Here is a 20,595-nt window from a genome sequence, read left to right as displayed (position 1 = left end):
CCTTCCTTTATCTAAATTTGAAAGAAATGTTGGGCTTCGAAGGCACCAGTCCGCAACAATGAATGTTTTCCATCCATCCATCCATCCATCATATAAGTTTGTCTGTCCATCCATCTATCATATAAGTTTGTCCATCCATCCATGCACCCATCCATCCATCCATCATAAAAGTTTGTCCATCCATCGATCATCCATCATAAAAGTTTGTCCATTCATCCATCATCCATCATATAAGTTTGTCAATCCATCCATCCATCCATCCATCCATCCATCCATCCATCCATCCATCCATCCATCCATCCACCCATCCGTCCATCTGTCCATCCATCCATCCATACATCCATCATAAGTTTGTCCATCCATCCATCCATCCATCCATCCATCCATCCATCCATACATCCATCATAAGTTTGTCTATCCATCCATACATCCATCATAAGTTTGTTCATCCATCCGTCATTGATCCATCCATCCATCATATACGTTTGTCCATCCATTTATCCATCCATGCATTCATCCCTCCATCCATCCATCATATAAGTTTGTCCATCCATCCATCTATCAATCCATCATATAAGTTTGTCCACCTATCCATGCTAAAAGTTTGTCCATCTATCCATCCATCCACCCATCATATAAGTTTGTCCATCCATCCATCCATAATATAAGTTTGTCCACCTATCAATCTTATAAGTTTATCCATCCATCCACCCATCCATCATCCATCCATCCATCCATCATATAAGTTTGTTCATCCATCCATCATCCACCCATCATATAAGTTTGTCTATCCATCCATCCATCATATAAGTTTGTCCATCCATCCGTCCATCCATCCATCCATCCATCCATCCATCCATCATCATCATATAAGTTTGTCCATCCATTAATCATATAAGTTTGTCCATCCATCCATCCATCTATCTATCCATCCGTTCATCCATCCATCCATCATATAAGTTTGTCCATCCATCCATCCATCCATCCATCCATCCATCCATCCATCCATCCATCCATCCATCCATCCATCCATCCATCCATCCATCATCATCATATACGTTTGTCCATCCATTAATCATTTAAGTTTGTCCATCCATCCATCCATCCATCCATCCATCCATCCATCCATCCATCCATCCATCCATCCATCATCATCATATAAGTTTGTCCATCCATTAATCATTTAAGTTTGTCCATCCATCCAATCTATCTATCTATCTATCTATCTATCTATCTATCTATCTATCTATCTATCTATCTATCTATCTATCTATCTATCGATCTATCGATCTATCAGTTTTGGATGTTTGGATGTGCATGCTAATTTTCTTTTTTGCATTTAGATTAAAGTCTTAACATAATCTATAAAAACACTAATCATATCATATCATATAGTATCCCACAAAAATCTGCTCAAAATAGACTGGAAGATTGACAGATCGTGAGTACTGATGATCTCATGCTCCGCAGGAATCACTAATTATGAGGAGTACTCACTGATCCAAGAGCAGGTGGAGGAGAAGCGAGAGGATGGAATGGGAACGCTGAAGAAAGACAGAACCCTCCTGCGAGACGAGAGGAAGATGGAGAAGCTGAAAGCCAAACTTCACACAGATGATGACTGTGAGGCTCCTGGCAACTGTGGAAAAAAAAAAAAAACATTAGCAAACAGAAACAAACCACCCACCAGATTTACACACACTGAGAGATTCTTATTCAAGCTTGAAGAAACTTTACACAGTCCAAATCTTTTACTGACAAAATAATTGGTATCATAGCACCCCATATTATATGCTTATTGGATTTGAACTGAGTTGGCTATACACATAATTGAAAAATGAATTTGGTGGTGAATGTTAACAAAGCTGAATGTTTCATGTGCAGTGAACTGGCTAGACCACAGTCGGACGTTTCGGGAGCAGGGTGTAGAGGAGAGCGAGATACTACTTCTACGAAGGAAGTTCTTCTATTCTGATCAGAACGTAGACTCTCGTGATCCAGTCCAGCTCAACCTCCTCTACGTACAGGTAAAAGAACATGTGTCTATTTATTTTTTATGCTCTTTTTCTATTTCAGATCATATCCTGTGTTAGGTTCTCACTAGGGGTTACCCCGACTAAGGATTTACACATTCAAATCAGAATTGTCGAATCTTCTATAGTCGACTGATAGTCGAATCATCTATGTGTTGATGGGTTGGGAGGGGCGCGACACTAGTCAGCAGGAGGGTAAAACTATTTTTATTTTCCTTTATATACTGCACAAAGCAACAACTTTAATAAAGTGATCAAAACTGCCTGCCAAATGACAGACGGACAGGCGCCGAATGCTGCCACCGGTGTGTGAACACTCATTTAAAACAATGTGGTCGAATTTTAAAGACGTGGCGCGGCCGATTTAAAGGGGTCGCACACCGGACACAAAGCTCAACGCAGTGCCACGTCTTTAAGATCCTCGTTTCATAACACCCGCAAAGATTCGACTGTGAGATCGGTGGTCGAATCCGGCTCTGCATATCGATGCATCGAATCGTCAACTATTTGGGGTCACGCCTAGTTCTCGCTGTAAGCAAAAAAATAATAATGTACAGCATCACATATTTTATGTTAAATTTTGACCAATGAGATTTCACCGTGGGCGGAGCTAGCCGGGGTCCAGACTGCGACCATATAAACCACAGATATCAGATCAGACAGTGCCAACGTGGAAACCAGGAGAAACATTGAACCATGAACAAAGTTAATGGGTTTCAGTCCACAAATCATAAACGTTCACCATGGATTTAATGTAGTAACACCCCATATTGTGGCAGAAATAGCACATCTCAGGGTTCGTACAACCTTTTGAGAGTGAAATTTAAGCTCTTTCCAAGGGCTTTCAAGTGCTTCACACTTTTTTGAGCACTTCAAAGCTGTAAATATTATCCAGTTGTAATGTTATTTATTTTTAATGTGATGATTTGTAAAACTATAAGTTTAAAGGTGTAGGAAAACTTACACTGTATGACAAACAAGCACTTTTATTTAAAAAAGACATGAAATATCACCGCTATAACCAGTAGTTGGCAGCAGAGGAGCACTTATTTGACTTATTAGCCAATTAAACTCCCCTTTCCTAATATATGGAAAAAAAGTATAAAGTCAATCATGGATCAAGGATAAAAATTTTATTTTTAAAAGTTGAATAAAAGTTCATTTTATTTGCATATTTAATTGAAGGTCAGTGCTTCACTGTTAATATTAATAGGAACTGCACTTATTAACAAAACAATGCAAAACAATGTTAATTATATTATTAAATTAACTTTATACATTCTCCTCCAGCACCACCAAATCAGGTGCTGGTGCCACCAACTGTAGAACTCAAATGTTAGTCTGGAACCCTGACTAGCCAAGATGACTTAATAAAAAGAAACCAACTACTGGTTTCTACTGGTCTACTTCTAATACACTACTGGTCAGAAACCAACATTTTGTCATGGGATGCTATTGTCCTTCATGGCAAGTTATGTATACTGTAATATAATTGGACATGTCCTCTTTTGTGGGCAGGGCTTAGAGCTGAGGCTTCTCATTGGCTAGTGAGTTTTAGTGACTGCTCTTTGACCTGGAAGTTCTTCACCCTGACGCCCTGTGTAATTATTCATCATTATGTTGGATTTTAACAATAATAACCTTTTTATTGACTTTATTGTCGTTTACTGACATTCTGTCTGTCTTTTTGGCTGGTTTAACTGTATTGCACCGGTTTGCCAAAACCTCTTCATTGCCACCTGCTCTAACAATTAATTAATTTCTCAGAGCCAGTATTGTACAGACATTTAAGCTTTTAAATGTTGTCCTTTTAGCTTTATGAAAGCAGTGAAAAACTCCTTTGCATTAATGAATGAATTATTGGTTAGCATAAAAGGCAATGTGCTTATCTTCACAGCTGCTGATTTGTCGATCGTTTTTTCCTCGTCGTTGGCAGTATGGCAAACTTTTCTCTCACAGCTCTTTCTAATTAGGTGCTTTTTATTTATTAATAAAATATTATATATATATATATATATATATATATATATATATATATATATATATATATATATATATAAAATATTATTATTATTATTATTATTTATTTTTATTTTTTTAATTGCAATGCCAAAAACCTCAAATAATCCGAACATAATTGATGATGTTTATTTACCATTATGGGAATTACTGTGAAATTTCACTGTGGGCGGAGCTAGCTAGCATGACGCAATTGAATAACACGTTAACATGTTTCATGCATTGTCCTAGGTGCTTTTTGAGTATTGATTCTGTGGTTAAGCACATATTATAGAAAAAACAAATGCCATTTTTCTAACGTGAAGAGTAGTTCAGGCAACAATAAAAAAAAATAAAAAAACGAAGTAAATTCTATATTAGTACTCAATTCAAGCTTGTAGAAGCGTAAAGCATAAATTAATTAAGTATTGTTATAAAAATATCAAGTTAAACTTTTTCAAGCTGTTTTTTAAAGCTGTATTTTTGTTTTATCATTGCTTTTGTTGTTAGGTTTTGGAACTTGCCATTTTGTGACATTTGAAGTTCATTTTCTTCTCAAAATTCATACATTCATACTCAAAAACGATCCATCGAATGTTACCGCCATTATATTGTGTACCAAGTATTGAGTTCTCTGTGTTCAGGTGCCGCGTTACTACTATTATGTATGTCAACAAAATATCTATTGGGCTGTTTACTTAGATGTTTCTATGTAAAGCATAAACTTTAAAAGTGTGTTATATTGTTTGAGTAAAAATTATTTCAAAGGAAACTTCAACTTCTTTTCTTTGTTATTTTGTTGTTTATCATGTACAGTACAGGCCAAAAGTTTGGACACGTTACCATTTGTAATGTTTTTGAAAGAAGTTTCTTCTGCTCATCAAGCCTGCATTTATTTGATCAAAAATTCTGAAAAAAATGTTCATTTATTTCTGTGATCAAAGCTGAATTTTCAGGATCATTTCTCCAGTCTTCAGTGATCATGATCCTTCAGAAATCATTCTAATATGAGGATTCATTTTCAAAGTTGGAAACAGTTCTGCTGCTTAATATTTTTTCATAACCTGTGATACTTTTTTGTAATACTTAACAACAATATACACTACTGGTCAGTAATTTGGGGTCAGTCTTTTTTTTTTTTTAAATAAATAAATAAATAATTTTATTCAGCAAGAATGTGTTAAATTGATTAAAAAAATGATAGTAAAGGATATTTATATTATTTGAAAATATGTTTTTATTTTGAATAAATGCAGTTCTTTTGAACCTTTTATTCATCAAATATATTAGGCAGCAGAACTGTTTCCAACACTCATAATAAATCAGAATATTAATAGGATTTCTGAAGGATCATGATCACTGAAGACTGGAGGAACCATCCTGAAAATAATAATATATCACAATATTAAAAACATTTTCTGTATTTTTGATCAAATAAATGCAGGCTTGATAAGTAGAAGAAACTTCTTTCAAAAACATTACAAATTGTAATGTGTCCAAACTTTTGGCCTGTACTGTATAACCGTATATATATGGGAATTTGGACCAATGAGATTTCGATGTAGATGGAGCTAACCAGCATGGAAAATATTGTTGATGGATTTATCACTTCCCGAGGCTATGCTAGTGTTTTTGGGTTGACATGCAACTAATAAAACGGTTTTAACAAAGGAAAAACGGGATTTATTGCTTTGTCACGCAACACTTCATTTCGATGGTCCACTTTAATGACTATAAGTAACTTTGCAACTACATGTTAACTTATTCTACTTACCCGAACTCTAACATCTAACCCTACCTACCAGTCTACTAATACTCTAAGGGCCCTATTTTAGTGATCTAAGCGCATGGTCTGAAGAGCAGACCAGGGCATGTCTAAAACGTCTTGCAATAAACGTATTTTAAACGTGCAATAAACCAATCAGAGTCTCATCTCCCATTTCCTTTAAAAGACAGTTGCTCTGGCGCCATGGTGGATTCATTATTTACATGGCGGAATTTATGAGCGAAAAGACTGAATGCTTCTCCAGAGAGGAATCAAAATATATATATATATATATATATATATATATATATATATATATATATATATATATATATATATATATATATATATATATATATATATATATATATATATATATTTAAAACTGTTTGTGTGCTGCTGCGCGTCGCTGTGTGTGTAATAAGTGGAGTGTACTCACCTTGTGCACCCGCCTGTAGGCGCATATTACCAACGCGCTCTTTAAATAACACAAATAATACTGCGCTATTGACTGAAGAACAGGTTTTTGAGCCCTATTCGGACGGTAATTGTTTCTCGTGGGGTTGTAAGGTATTTTCATCATTTACAGGGGCTAGTCAATGACATTCTTGCAGTCCGAATCCAGAATGTCATTGTTTTTCTCCCACCACCTGTGTAAAAATCCCTGGCCGATTTGCCTACTGTTTTTAGACAAACACCAAGGTCGTGTGGTGATGTGGTGAATTGCCGTCCGAATCCACATCTTTGAGTTTTCAAAAAGAGATTGATTAAAAGTGTACTGTTTATCCTTTTTGACCCTTATGCCTGCCGTCGTATTGCACCGGGTGTGTGATAGAGCCCAATGAGTTAGTTGGCATATAGTTGCGAAGTTTTTATATTAAGTATAGTCTAAAGTTGACCATCAAAATAAAATGTAATCGTATTTTATTGCAGCATGTCTAGTTTACACATTTTTGTACCTTATTAATACATTATAAATTATAAATAAATGACAGTCATAGTTAGGCGCTTTTTTGTGTATTGCATTTTTTTTCCTATAGCAATGCATGTGACATATTTGATGTTTATTATGTATCTATGTGGGAATTTGGATCAATGTGATTTAATTGTGGGCAGAGCTAACCAACATGATGCAATGAAAATAATAGAGCTGGGAAAAATAATACATTAAAGGAATAGTTCACCCAAAAATGAACATTCTGTCATCATTTACTCACCCTCAAGTTGTTCCAAACCTGTATGAGTTTCTTTGCTCTGCTGAACACAAAAGAAGATATTTTGAAGAATCTTTTTAACAAAGCAGATAGAGCAACCATTAACTACCGTAGTATTTTCCCCCTACTATGGTAGTCAATGATTGCTCTATCTATCTGCTTCGTCACAAACATTCTTCAAAATATCTTCTTTTGTGTTCAGCAGAGCAAAGAAACTCATACAGGTTTGGAACAACTTGAGGGTGAGTAAATGATGACAGAATGTTCATTTTGGGGTGAACTAGTCCTTTAATTTTGATGGTTAGTTTAATGCGATAAAAAATAATTATCACAAAACACAACAGATAAAACATTCTTAACCAGGAAACTGAAATTTATTGAGGTGTTTTATTGCATCATGCTTAGTTTGCACATGGTCCGACATGTGATGTTGTCACACATTCACTCCAAACATATTTCATCCTCTCTCTGGTTTGAGTCATAAGGGCTAGTGTCACAAAATGGCCAGCGGGTTTTCATGAGTACATGTTTATGTATGTAAATGTGTGTGTGAGGAGTCATGCGAATGTGTGTGTCCACTCAAGGAGCTCGGCACTAGTGCATGTTTCCCCTCGGGGTCCGTGAGGCTGTTGTAGCAGGCGGCCCTCTGGAGCACATGGCTCGCTGCAGATGCATTAGTGTTTCTGCCTGAGGAGTCCAGAACGACTGCCCGCTGACAAACACACACATGCCTAGTCACCTGCACTTGTTAGCCTATATAAAATAATGTATAAGCACTTATTTCCTTTTATATGGTCAGTGTGCCTGGGTTTGAATGGAAAACATGGAAAAGAAACAGATGGATCCTTGTAATGAAATGTTTGTTTACCATATAAGAGCCTGGACCACAAAATCATAAGGGTCCATTTTTTAAAAAATTGATATGTATACATAACATGAAAGCTACACAAATAAGCTTTCCATCTGATGTATGGTTTGTTAGGATATGACAATATTTGGCCGAGAGACAACTATTTGAAAATTGGAATCTGAAAGTTTGAGAAAATATTGAGAAAATCGCCTTTAAAGTTGTCCAAATTAAGTCATTAGCAATGCATATTACTACTAATAATGACATTTTATATATTTATGACTGGAAATTTACAAAAATGTATTCATAGAACATGATTTTTTACTTAGAAGACCCCTAGAGGACTGCAAAGTTTTAGGGCCCTTTAGAAGTTTTGACAAGCTCTGACATCGTGCTTTTTTATGTTTGTTTATAAACCTATTAATAAAAAAATTTCATTATATTGTATTCAGTACAAACTGGGCTCCCATAATATGTGTGAGCAACATGTATGTACATGCTTGTATTTGTAAGAGAATAACGTTTATGCGTGGCTTTTGAAAAAAGCTAAACAAATTAAAGGACAACTCTGGTGAAAGATGAACCTAGGGTAATTAACAGATGGTTACCGAGTAGATTGTTCTCTAGGGTGCGTTTTCATAAAAATCGAATGTAAAGAGTTTTATCTCTAAAACAGATTAGTTTATAATGCTTGTCTATAGGGCACAGATTAAGTCAAATTAAATCACTAGTTAATACCACTAACAAGGCTCAAAATAGCCTCACACTAACACGGTAGCATAATGAGGGTCCCTACATGCAAACCGAAGCATTGAGAACTTTGTAAGTGTACAAACAGTTTAATAAGAAGATACTTTATAAAGACAGTACATTATGTGTAAACGGACAGCAGCCATCTTGGAAAAAATTCTCAATGAGTCAAGCCACGGACGCTGTGTATCTTCTTATTGAACTGTTTGTACACTTACAAAGTTCTCAATGCTCCGGTTTGCATGTAGTGACCCTCATTATGCTCCCGTGTTAGTGTGAGGCTATTTTGAGCCTTGTTAGTGGTATTAACTAGTGATTTAATTTCACTTACCCTGTGCCCCATAGACATAGCCTGGATGCCAGCCGAACTTAGCCCCGTCCACAAAATTTTTAGGTCAGAAACTGTTCGGACCAATGAAATCCTCAGGACGGTCTTTAGACGATGACGGACAGATGATCAACAGTAACGTAATCATGCACGTCATCAAAGGGGCTTGGATTATATTTGTTCAAATCCTAAACGGAGAGCTTGTTTGTATATGCATTCACCTTCACAATTTTTCTCAAAAATGATGATCATGTTAGGTAAGTACTCTGTGTATCATTAAATTCGTTTATTCCAGCGCGCGTGCAGACAGGGTTGCCAAGTTTTTACAACAAAACCCGCCAACTACTAGCCCTAAACAATAGCTTCTCGGGGGGGGGTTCTTTGGAAAAAAAAGGTGTTTGGGGGGTAAAATGTGTGTTATTTTGGCAAGGTTGCCTGCTAAAATTCGCACTCATGGGTCTATATATCACATAACAGTCGCTTCAACTCGCGGACATAGAAAACAACTCGCAGGAAAAAAATGTGGACTTGGCAACACAGTGCAGTTGAGCTCTGTTGATGTTGCTTCGTTGCTCTGATTGGTTGTAGGTCTATCTAATTGAGGTCTTTCCTGGTTCTGTTGAAAGACGCCCCATAATCACAGCCCAATGGAGCAGTTTCAGACTCATATTCTGACTAGAATTGAGTATGACCACGTCAGGCTACCATAGACAAGCGTTATAAGCTAAACTGTTTTAGAGATAAAACTCTTTACATTTGATTTTTATGAAAGCGCACCCCAGAGAACGATCTACTCAGTAACCATGTGTTAATTAACCCTAGGTTCATCTTTCACCGGAGTTTTCCTTTAAGCCACAAAACGCATAGTAAATCTGTCCAGATATTAGTCAATGATGTTTGACCAATGGATGTTGTTGCCTAGAGTTTTTACTTCAAACTGATGTGAGAATCATTGTGTCTAGTCATTCACATAAAACAATACATTGATTTAAATTTTGTAAGACACTTTTTCTCTATGCGAAGGTATACAAAGGTATTGCATGGTACTTTAAAGAGTTTCATGGTACCTTGATAAAAAGCATGGTATTACCATGGTACTTTGATTATCATATTCATGCAACATGGTTCTACCATGTCCATAAACATAACAATGGTTGCACATGAGTCAGGACACACACACACACACACAGTAACACTTCTCCTCCCTTTCCTCAATCTCCCTCTGTCTCTCTCTTCCTCTGTAGTAAACACGCACGCCCCCGTGAAATTCTCTGACATGGTGCCACACACACCCACATACTTTAAGAAACAGAAGAGCAGCTTACACACACACACACACACACACACACGCACAGAGAGACTGTTACACATGTATGCGCTCAGGAGTGTTTGGCAAGCTGAAGGGGATTTCTCTGCTCCGTACGGGGGGCGTGACCGCGTCACATCTGAGTTTGTCTTGATGTGTTCCCATAAACCCTCACTGACTGTATCTGCTACTGTTACCATGTTGATGTCATATGGCAGCGATGTGAGATGATTGGTGGTTGTCCTGAGGGCGGGGCCGCTCACACATCAGCTTGTTTATGATGATGTAATAAATTCCATGACCTCATTCCCCAATCACACTCAAATCTCGGCCAACTATACACTCTCAGAAACAAGTGTGTTTGTTTCTGCCGTTGTGCTTTTAATTAGTTCATCTAGCTTGTTTGAAAACTAGACAAAAAGACGCCATTATTTTTTAGGTACTCACTTGGTGGGGGTGTAGGTATGGTACTAAAATTTGGTTGCACTTCAGTTTAGGGTCCAATTTTAACTATTAATAATTAGTTGCTTATTAGCAAGCTTATTACTAGGATTTTGGCTGTTGTTTTGTACTTATAAGTACAGTAATCTCTGTAAGTCTTATTTAATACTAGCCTGGATGCCAGCCGAACTTAGCCCCGCCCACACAATTTTTAGGTTGGGCAGTTCGGTCTGGCCTCGCTCCATAGAGGAGTAATTATCCCCTGTTCGGACCAATGAAATCATCAGGGCGGGCTTTAGACGATGATGGACGGATGATAAACAGTAACGTAATCATGCTCGTCGTTCGAATCCTAAACGGAGAGCTTGTTTGTATTCACCTTCACAATTTTTCTCAAAAATGATGATCATGTTGGGTAAGTACTCTGTGTATCATTCAATTATTTTATTTTTTTACAACACCGGCAAAGATAGTTTATTCCAGCGCGCGTGCAGACAGGGTTGCCAAGTTTTTACAACAAAACCCGCCAACTACTAGCCCTAAACAATAGCTTCTCGGGGGGGTTCTCCGGAAAAAAAATGGTGTTTGGGGGGTAAAATGTGTGTTATTTTGGCAAGGTTGCCTGCTAAAATTCCCATTCACGGGTCTATATATCACATAACAGTCGCTTCAACAAATTTTTCTGCAAGATGCACCCTTTCGGCTTTGAAACAGCACAGTACTCAGGTGTATATTAGGAGACAATCGGACAGATGGGCTGTCAGCTTTCATAGCGGCCGCAGGCCGTCTGTAATATTAGACTGCACTCAGTGTCACCTCGCCACACTGTGTTATTGATAAAACTCGTATGCTATTATTTTACTGTGGAGCTGAAAAGAAGAATTCAAAAGAATAACAAAATACTTTTTCATATAACAGGGTTTCTCCCCCCCAAAAAAAAATCTCAGTCAAACCCCTTACATTTTAAATGTTTCCTGAAACGAAAGTTGCGATTATCATCTTTTCTTTTATCGTGAGGAATGTCAGAGTGAAATGGCTTCTGTAGCAAGAACAAATGCAGGGCGGGACTTGGTTTTGTCAATGGGGACTTGATTGAATGGTTGTGGTTTGCTATTGGTGGATCTCATGTGATTGATAGGTTGCCCCGCCTTCACGCCAGTAAACGCATCATCAGAAAATAGAAGAGAGGACGCTGCAAGTGTGAGGGGAAGTTATTTTGATTTAAGGTTTTGAGGGTATATGATTTAAAAATTTAATGTGCACTGATTAATAATTTATTATGATAAATACTGCAATATTCCATTAAAAAAAGAATGTCAATTGATTTCATTGTGATATTCAAGGCCGTAAATATATATTTTCATCGAATGTTTAATAAAAAACCCTTCAAATGATTTTGTCTGCTTTCTTGTTTGTTTTGGAAAATTTAGCGAATACACAACACACCTTCTGTAACATCTTTGTTAGCACTCTTATTACATTCTGTAACATCTGCTCTTGTTTCCTGTCTCTGTTTCAGGCCAGGGATGACATTCTGAACGGATCTCACCCCGTGTCCTTTGATAAGGCCTGCGAGTTTGCTGGAATTCAGGCACAGATCCAATTCGGCCCCCACGTGGAGCACAAACACAAGCCAGGATTTTTAGAGTAAGACCACATGCCTTGTAGCTGCGGTATCATATGCAGCCCATTCAACACTGTAACATACACACAAAAACACACAAAACATACTCTACCAGTAGTTACCTCATTACTTTTAGACCAGACAATTATTTACAAGAATTCTGTGCTGTCTGTAAGCCTTAAGAATCAGTGTGGGCGTACTTAATGAAGTTGTAATTCCCTCCAGGATGACCTCATGTGTTTTGTTCTGCTCTGAGGGAAAATGTTTGTGTAGTATGAGCGTAAACGTGTAATGTATTTGCAGCCTGAAGGAGTTCCTACCAAAAGAATACATCAAACAGAGGGGGGCGGAGAAGAGAATTTTTCAGGTACGTGACCCTCTGTCGACTTTATTCCAGGAAAACCGACTATTAGGCAACGTACATGAATAAGATACAGAAAACAGCCTGGAACCATTAAAAAATGAAGAGTTTTTAAATTTTTCAAAACATGGTCCAGTGCTTAAACTTCAAGAACATGTGGATTGCAGGAGGTCAGGATAAATATATATTTTACGTTCATTCTGTGAGGGATATTCTTTATTTCTTCAATTCTACAAACAATACTCCATAATGCCAACATTAAAAGTTTGTTTAAAATCTTTGCAAATTAAAAAAAATAATAATAATAATAAAATCAAATATACATAAGTATTCACTGTCTTTGCCATGACCCTCAAAATTTAGCTCAGAGCTCAGGTGTATCCTGTTTCCACTGGTCAACCTTGAGATGTTTCTACAACTTGACTGAAGTCCACCTGTGGTAAATTCAGTTGATTGGACATGATTTGGAAAGGCACACACCTGTCTATATAAGGTCCTACTTTTAACAGTGCATGTCAGAGCACAAACCAAGCCATGAAGTCCAAGGAATTGTCTGTACGCCTCCAGGACAGGATTGTTTCGAGGCACAGCTCTGGGGAAGGGTACAGAAACATTCCCAGTGAGCACAGTGGCCTCTATCATCCGTAAATGGAGCCAAACTGAGCGATCGGGGGAGAAGGGCCTTACTCAGGGAGGTTACAAAGAACCCAATGGTCACACTGAAAGAGTTCTAGTGTTTCTCTGTGGAGAGAGGAGAAACTTCCAGAAAAACAACCATATCTGCATGTTGTTTTGCACCATATAACACACTCCACATATCAGATCTGTATGGTAGAGTTGCCAGACGGAAGCCTCTCCTCAGTAAAAGGCCGCCTAAAGGCACCTGAAGGACGCTCAGACCAAGATTCTCTGGTCTGATGAAACAACGATTGAACTCTTTGGCCTGAATGGCAAACGTCATGTCTGGAGAAAACCAGTTATTGGTCATCACCTGCCCAATACCACCCCTACAGTGAAGCATGGTGGTGGCAGCATCATGCTGTGGGGATGTTTTTCAGCGGCAGAAACTGGGATATTAGTGAGGATTGAAGGGAAAAAATGAATGTCCTTGAGTGGCCCAACCAGGGCCCAGACCCGAACCCGAACCCGATTGAACCACTCTGGAGAGAGATGAACATGGCTGTGCACCAACGCTCCACATCCAACCTGATGGATCTTGAGAGGTCCTGCAAAATAGAATGGGAGAAACTGCCCAAAAATAGATGCAAAGCTTGTAGCATCACACTCAAAAAGAAGTGCTGTAATTGGTGGCAAAAGTTCTTCGACAAAATTGTTGAGCAAAGTCTGTGAATACTTATGTACATGTGACTTTTTGCATTTTTTATTTTTAATAAATCTGCAAAGATTTCAAACAAACTTCTTTCAGGTTGTAATTGTAGGGTATTGTTTGTAGAATTGAGGGAAAAAAATGAATTTAATCCATTTTGGAATAAGGCTGTAACATAACAAAATGTGGAAAAAGTGAAGCGCTGTGAATACTTTCCTGATGCACTGTATTGCAATATCTATAGTAATCTTGAAAAAATGGATTAGGTGATTTAAGCGTCATATTATCATATGTGTACTCTTAATTTTTTTTAATATTATTGTTATGACCAACACGATAATGATATTTCTTTTAAAAAAATATCATGATTATCATCAATAACGGTATATTGCAACATCCCTATTTGGAACGTATTTAATGTATTTCTCTGCTAATTTTTAATGTCAAGTTAATATCAACATTTTATTTTATACAAAATTACAAAAAAATTACAACCAAATGTGTAGCAGGGTTGAAAATGTAGCTTAAATTTAAGTCTGGGATCAAAGCTCAGTTTGTCGTTTTTTTTTTTAAATCAATTTTCGAACAATAAAAAACAAACAAAATTTGTATTTATTTAATTGTTTTAATAACTTGGGTAACAGGGTTGAATGTTTGAGTTGACAATTGCTGTAAATAACAATAATGGATGGAATAAATGATGGAATAAATAAATGCTGTACAAATATTGTTCATTGTTACTTCATGTTAACTAACAATTAACTATTTAATTAGTTCATTAATTATTAACTTATGTTACCAAAAAACCTTATTGTAAAGAGTTACCTAAATAATTTATTAATGTTTTATGTTTTATTTTTTACTAAAATGTACAGAATATCAATTGAGTATATTGTCAAATTTATAACTTTAGTCGGTTTAAAAAAAAAAAAGGAACACAAAAGTGTACCATATTTGTCCATATTTTCAGTTTAAGAAAGGAATTTTATTTTCTTACATTTTTTTTTTGCCTAGAAAGCCCACCTTGATTAAATTTTACAGTTATACTTTAATTATACTGGAAGAGTGAAATCATAAATGGCAATTTGGTAAAGGTTGTTGGTTCAAATCCCACAACGGCCTAGAAATATTCTTGATTTAATCTCCTCACCAGGATCACAAAAGCTGCGGTGAGATGACGGAGATCGAGGCGAAAGTCAAGTATGTGAAGCTGGCCAGGTCCCTGCGCACATACGGAGTGTCATTTTTCCTGGTGAAGGTGAGTATTAAAAAGTTCTAAATTCTGATTAAATGCAGATAAACCGTGTGTGCATGCATGTAGCCAGTTAATATTACACAAAAAGAAAATGTTTTTAAAATGTATTATCCTTTTATTATTTGTGCCACACATTTTTTTTTCTCTTATCACATTCAATTCAGAATGCAAGCACAAGTCGAGTAGAATTTAATTTTGTTTGCTGCGGTGCAACACTGGAAACACTGGGCTGTACAAAAAACCAGCAAAAAGAGACAGTTAAATAATTCATACTATCAGTGCTCTCAGAGAATACAAGTGCTGACACACAAAATGTGCCAAACACAAGGGCGTTTTTTTCAACTACACACAACAAAGGATTTATATACTTTTTGTATCTATTTAAACATTTTTTTTTTTTTTTGTTACATAAAGGTCATATTAAATCTGTAAAATTGCAAGACAAAAGAGAACACGCTGTCTGTGAATGTTCTGTCTGTGACACACACAACGCACAGTATTGTGCCTGAACGAACAATAACACAGAATTATACCAAAATACCCATTTTATCGAGTATTCTCATAAGAGCAGTATTAAATTAGTTAAATAACGTCTCAAAATAACTTAGAGTTGAGAGATAAGTTGAGCTGCGTGTCAGATCCACGTCATGTTCGGCAGCAGCAGATCTTAAAGTGACAGCAGCCACTAATTATGTCTGTTATTAAAGTTCATCAAAGAACAAATGTAACAGAGAAAATTGTAGCTTTAATAAGGATTCTTATTAAATTATTTGATATCATTTGAATTTTTATTCATAATTTGTGCAGTTAAGACTTTAGTGTTTGATAACTTTATTCATTTTCTATATATTGATTATATGATATATATGAAGGCCACAGGTAAATATGTCCCATTATATTTATTATAATGGGTTTATGTGAAGATCGTTTTAAGTTCACCTAAATTAAAAGTTGTAATTTTTTTAAAGCCTAATAAATGTTGAAATTAATAGATTTCTATTAAACTGTAATTTTGAATGTCTATCAGTAATGTTTTTTCAAAAATAATTTTCATAGACATCAGTAGCTGTATTAGTATCAGTGATACTGCCCACATTCATAAAAATATGCCATTATGACAAATATTTAAAATCTTAAGGAAATATTTGATACAACTCAACGTCTTTAAGTTGTTTCTACATTAATTTGGAGAGTAACTGTGATATCATTACAATATTAATATATAATTGACCACAGAGTGCTGCAATTGACCAGCAAAAAGTTTGTGTGTGTGTGTGTGCGTGTGTGTGTATATATATATATATATATATATATATATATATATATATATATATAAGAAATATATAAAAAGAAAAACTGAAAAATCACATGGTCCTAACTAAGTATTCAGACCCTTTACTGTGACACTCATATCCATTTCTTCTGATCATCCTTGAGATGGTTCTACACCTTCATTTGAGTCCAGCTGTGTTTGATTATACTGATTGGGCTTGATTAGGATAGTCACACACCTGTCTATATAAGACCTTACAGCTCACAGTGCATGTCAGAGCAAATGAAAATCATGAGGTCAAAGGAACTGCCTGAAGAGCTCAGAGACAGAATTGTTGCGAGGCACAGATCTGCCCAAGGTTCCAAAAAAAAAATCTGCTGCACTTAAGGTTCCTAAAAGCACAGTGGGCTCCAAAATCTTAAATGGAAGGTGTTTGGGACTAAAAGAACCCTTCCTAGAGCTGGCCATCCGGCCAAACTGAGCTGAGGGGAGAAGAGCCTTGGTGAGAGAGGTAAAGAAGAACCCAAAGATCACTGTGGCTGAGCTCCAGAGATGCAGTCAGGAGATGGGAGAAAGTTGTACAAAGTCAACCATCACTGCAGCCCTCCACCAGTCGGGGCTTTATGGCAGAATGGCCCGACGGAAGCCTCTCCTCAGTGCAAGACACATGAAAGCATGCATGGAGTTTGCATAAGAAATAAGATTCTCTGGTCTGATGAGACCAAGATAGAACTTGCTTGACTTAATTCTAAGCGGTATGTGTGAAGAAAACCAGGCACTGCTCATCACCTGTCCAATACAGTTCCAACAGTGAAGCATGGCAGCATCATACTGTGGGGGTGTTTTTCAGCTGCAGGGACAAGATGAAAGATGAATGCGGCCAAGTACAGGGATATCCTGGATAAAACCTTCTCCAGAGGGTCAGGACCTCAGACTGGGCAGAAGGTTCACCTTCCTACAAGACAATGACCCTGAGCACACAGCTAAAATAACGAAGCTCTGGCTTCACAACAACTCCGTGACTGTTCTTGAATGGCCCAATCAGAGCCCTGACTTAAACCCAATTGAGCATCTCTGGAGAGACCTGAAAATGGATGTCCACCAACATTTACCATTTAACCTGACAGATCTGGAGAGAGATCCCCAAATGCAGGTGTGAAAAAGTTGTTGCATTTTTCCCAAAAATACTCATGGCTGTATTAGATCAAAAGGGTGCTTCTACTAAATACTGATCAAAGGGTCTGAATACTTAGGACCATGTGATATTTTAGTTTTTCTTTTTCTTTTTTAATCTGCAAAAATGCAAACAATTCTGTTTTTCTGTCAATAATGTGTGTGTGTGTGTGTGTGTGTGTATATACATACATATATATATATATATATATATATATATATATATATATATATATATATATATATATATATATATATATATATATATATATATATATATATATATATATATATATATATATATATATATATATATATATAAGGGCCGGGACTCGATTAAAAAAATTAATCTAATTAATTAGAGGCTTTGTAATTAATTAATCGAAATTAATCGTATTTTAATTGCATATAAATATTTGACCTGAGAACAATGAGAAGTAATTTTTCACATGGATTTTAGTATACCATTGAATAATGACTGAATACATAAGCTTAATCAACAAAATATTGTTTATTTATTTCAGTCCAGCAGACCAGCGCAATGTTTGCCATTAAGTTTAGCAAAAGCATATTTGTGATATTTGAGGCTCGATGTGCTGCGGTGATACGCTAATTCCTGCTCTTGACGACGCTTCCATTCTTTCGTTTTTTAAAAAAAATTTCCCATCCACGGGGCCAAGCAAAGCAGTCTCATCAGCTTCTTCGTTCCATAGCTTCGTTCATGTTCACATGGTTTGTTGTTGTCGTGACTCCGGAGCGAGCGCTAGTTGGTGTTCCAGTAAAATTGGTCCGTCGAAACTCATTCATTGAAAAACGTTCCGCGGTGCAAAAATAAGTGTGGTAATTTTTTTTTTTTTTTTTGCGTAATTAATTAACACGTTAAAGTCACGTAATTAATTAATCTTAATAAACGCGTAAAAGTCCCGGCCCTAATATATATATATATATATATATATTAGTATTCAAGTGAGCCTTGTTGAAATAAAACGAGTAAGCCGTATGTTTATCCATATACAGGGTTCTTAGAAATAGTTTTCATTTATTCCAGCTCTGTTTGTGTTTTTAAGACTATTAGACAGTTTTAATCTGTGCGGCACACAGAGGAAGATTTACAAGCCGCTCGCTCAAGGATCAGTTTCAGGTCATTAGTGGAGTGTTTCTAAGTGCCCAGTCTCAAATTAATAGGGCCTAACAATAGATTGCACTGCTTTGAATTAGCAAAATCACCCTTCCTGACTGACGCAGACAATTACACAATGAACATATACCAGAAACAAATCTATATTTACCCACATTGCATAAACCTCACCCTTGAAAAGCCATGTCAATTGCTTATGAGGGCCGTAAACAATCAGTGGGTCTTGCTGATATTTATAACGCCCTCTTATCAGAGGTTGTTATTTTCGACCCTCAGGTGAAAACAATAGTCCTGAGATGTTCGGCACAAGAGGTCACTTAAACGTTTAGTGTTTTTTTTTACTATGTATTTGTGTGCCGGTCTGAGCCATCTGGCAGTATGCCATTTGCAGGCAATTGTTTTGGGCCGCGTGTGTGTGTGTGTGTGTGTGTGTCTGTGTGTGCCTGTGCATGTGAGTGTGTGTGTGTGTGAGAGAGAGAGAGAGAGAGAGAGAGAGAGAGAGAGAGAGAGAGAGAGAGAGAGAGAGAGAGAGAGAGAGAGAGAGAGAGAGAGAGAGAGAGAGACAGTATCAAGGTGCAACTGTATTTTTTCATAGACCAGATTTCACACATAAGTCACCATGACGGCTATTAAGGAACAAAGAATCTGGAAACCATCTTATTTGAAGTCTTTTTTTTTCTTCTTGAACTCAAATGAGTCAATTCACAAACATTCCAAATAATATCATGTCACAAAAACATCCATTAAATGCTGTTCTAACGTATAAACAACACCAAATAGACATTTGGGTGACGTATTGTATATGAGCTATCACAGAGTATTTTCCAATAATTGCATACTGGATTATTTCAAAACTACTTAAAAACCCAGTGAGATTGCATGACCAGAGTGTCCGCGGGGTTTTAAAAAGTGATAAATCAAAATTGTCAAATTTAAGGCCATTAAAAGTGTTAAATGTGGTCTCGGAGGCATTATTTTTTTCCAAATTACGTATTTTTTTATTCTGATTGAAATTCTATCTGCGTTCGCGTTAGTTCGTTTAATATGGGCTTAGCATATCTGGGCACATAATCAAAGATCTTTCGTCTCCGTCTCAACGTATGTTTGATAGTGACGTCATATTCAGTGGTCGTTCGGCATCATCTCAGAACACTGCGCGCTCGACAGAAGTGGCTGGCTTAGGCTTTATTTTAGACTTGCTTCAAGGCATAACTTCAACGACTATCCTCATAAGAGCAATCTTAAATGATTTATATAAAGTCTAAAATGAACAAAAAGAGTTGTGAGAGAATGAGGTGCGATCTATTGACAGTGTATAAACAGTGAGATCCGCATGTCTGTCTGCTCTTAAAGGGACAGCAGCCAATAAAGCTTCCTGTCAGTAAAGTTAAAGAACAAAGGGAACAGAGAAAATGACTCGCTGCTCTTGACTAAATAACTTTTGTAGCTTTAATAAGGATTAACTATTTAATTTATAGTTTATGCAGTGCTGTTAAGACAGTTAAGACAGCAAGAGCTGGAGTAAACATTACATTTATTATGGGTTTATGTTAGCATTGTTTTAAGTTTACTTAAATTAAAAACTGTTATATTTTTGAAGCCTAATAATATTTGTAAAAAAACAAAAAAAACAATCAGTAGCTGTATTAATATCAGTAATACTGGCCTTCATTCATAAAAAGATGCCATTTAAACAAGTATTTCAAATATACTGTCTTTATGTTGTTTCTACATTAATTTGATTAACTGTGAAATCATT

General features: G+C 36.5%; 1 protein-coding gene across 3 annotated transcripts in view; it reads left to right on the top strand.

The window, feature by feature from the left end:
- tln2b (talin 2b) overlaps positions 1-20,595 on the top strand; it is a 241,316-nt gene that overhangs the window by 121,126 nt on the left and 99,595 nt on the right. For all 3 annotated transcript variants that reach the window (XM_067435823.1, XM_067435822.1, XM_067435824.1), the window contains exons 5-9: positions 1,471-1,623; positions 1,885-2,027; positions 12,205-12,332; positions 12,613-12,676; positions 15,151-15,255. In XM_067435823.1, the coding sequence (XP_067291924.1) occupies positions 1,471-1,623; positions 1,885-2,027; positions 12,205-12,332; positions 12,613-12,676; positions 15,151-15,255 (593 nt within the window). The remainder of the gene's footprint in view (positions 1-1,470; positions 1,624-1,884; positions 2,028-12,204; positions 12,333-12,612; positions 12,677-15,150; positions 15,256-20,595) is intronic.

Source organism: Pseudorasbora parva, chromosome 25 (assembly GCF_024679245.1).
Source record: "Pseudorasbora parva isolate DD20220531a chromosome 25, ASM2467924v1, whole genome shotgun sequence".
In the NCBI taxonomy this organism is placed as follows: Eukaryota; Metazoa; Chordata; class Actinopteri; order Cypriniformes; family Gobionidae; genus Pseudorasbora; species Pseudorasbora parva.
The sequence above is the reverse complement of the archived record's forward strand: the minus strand, read 5'-3'. Positions and strand labels throughout refer to the sequence as shown.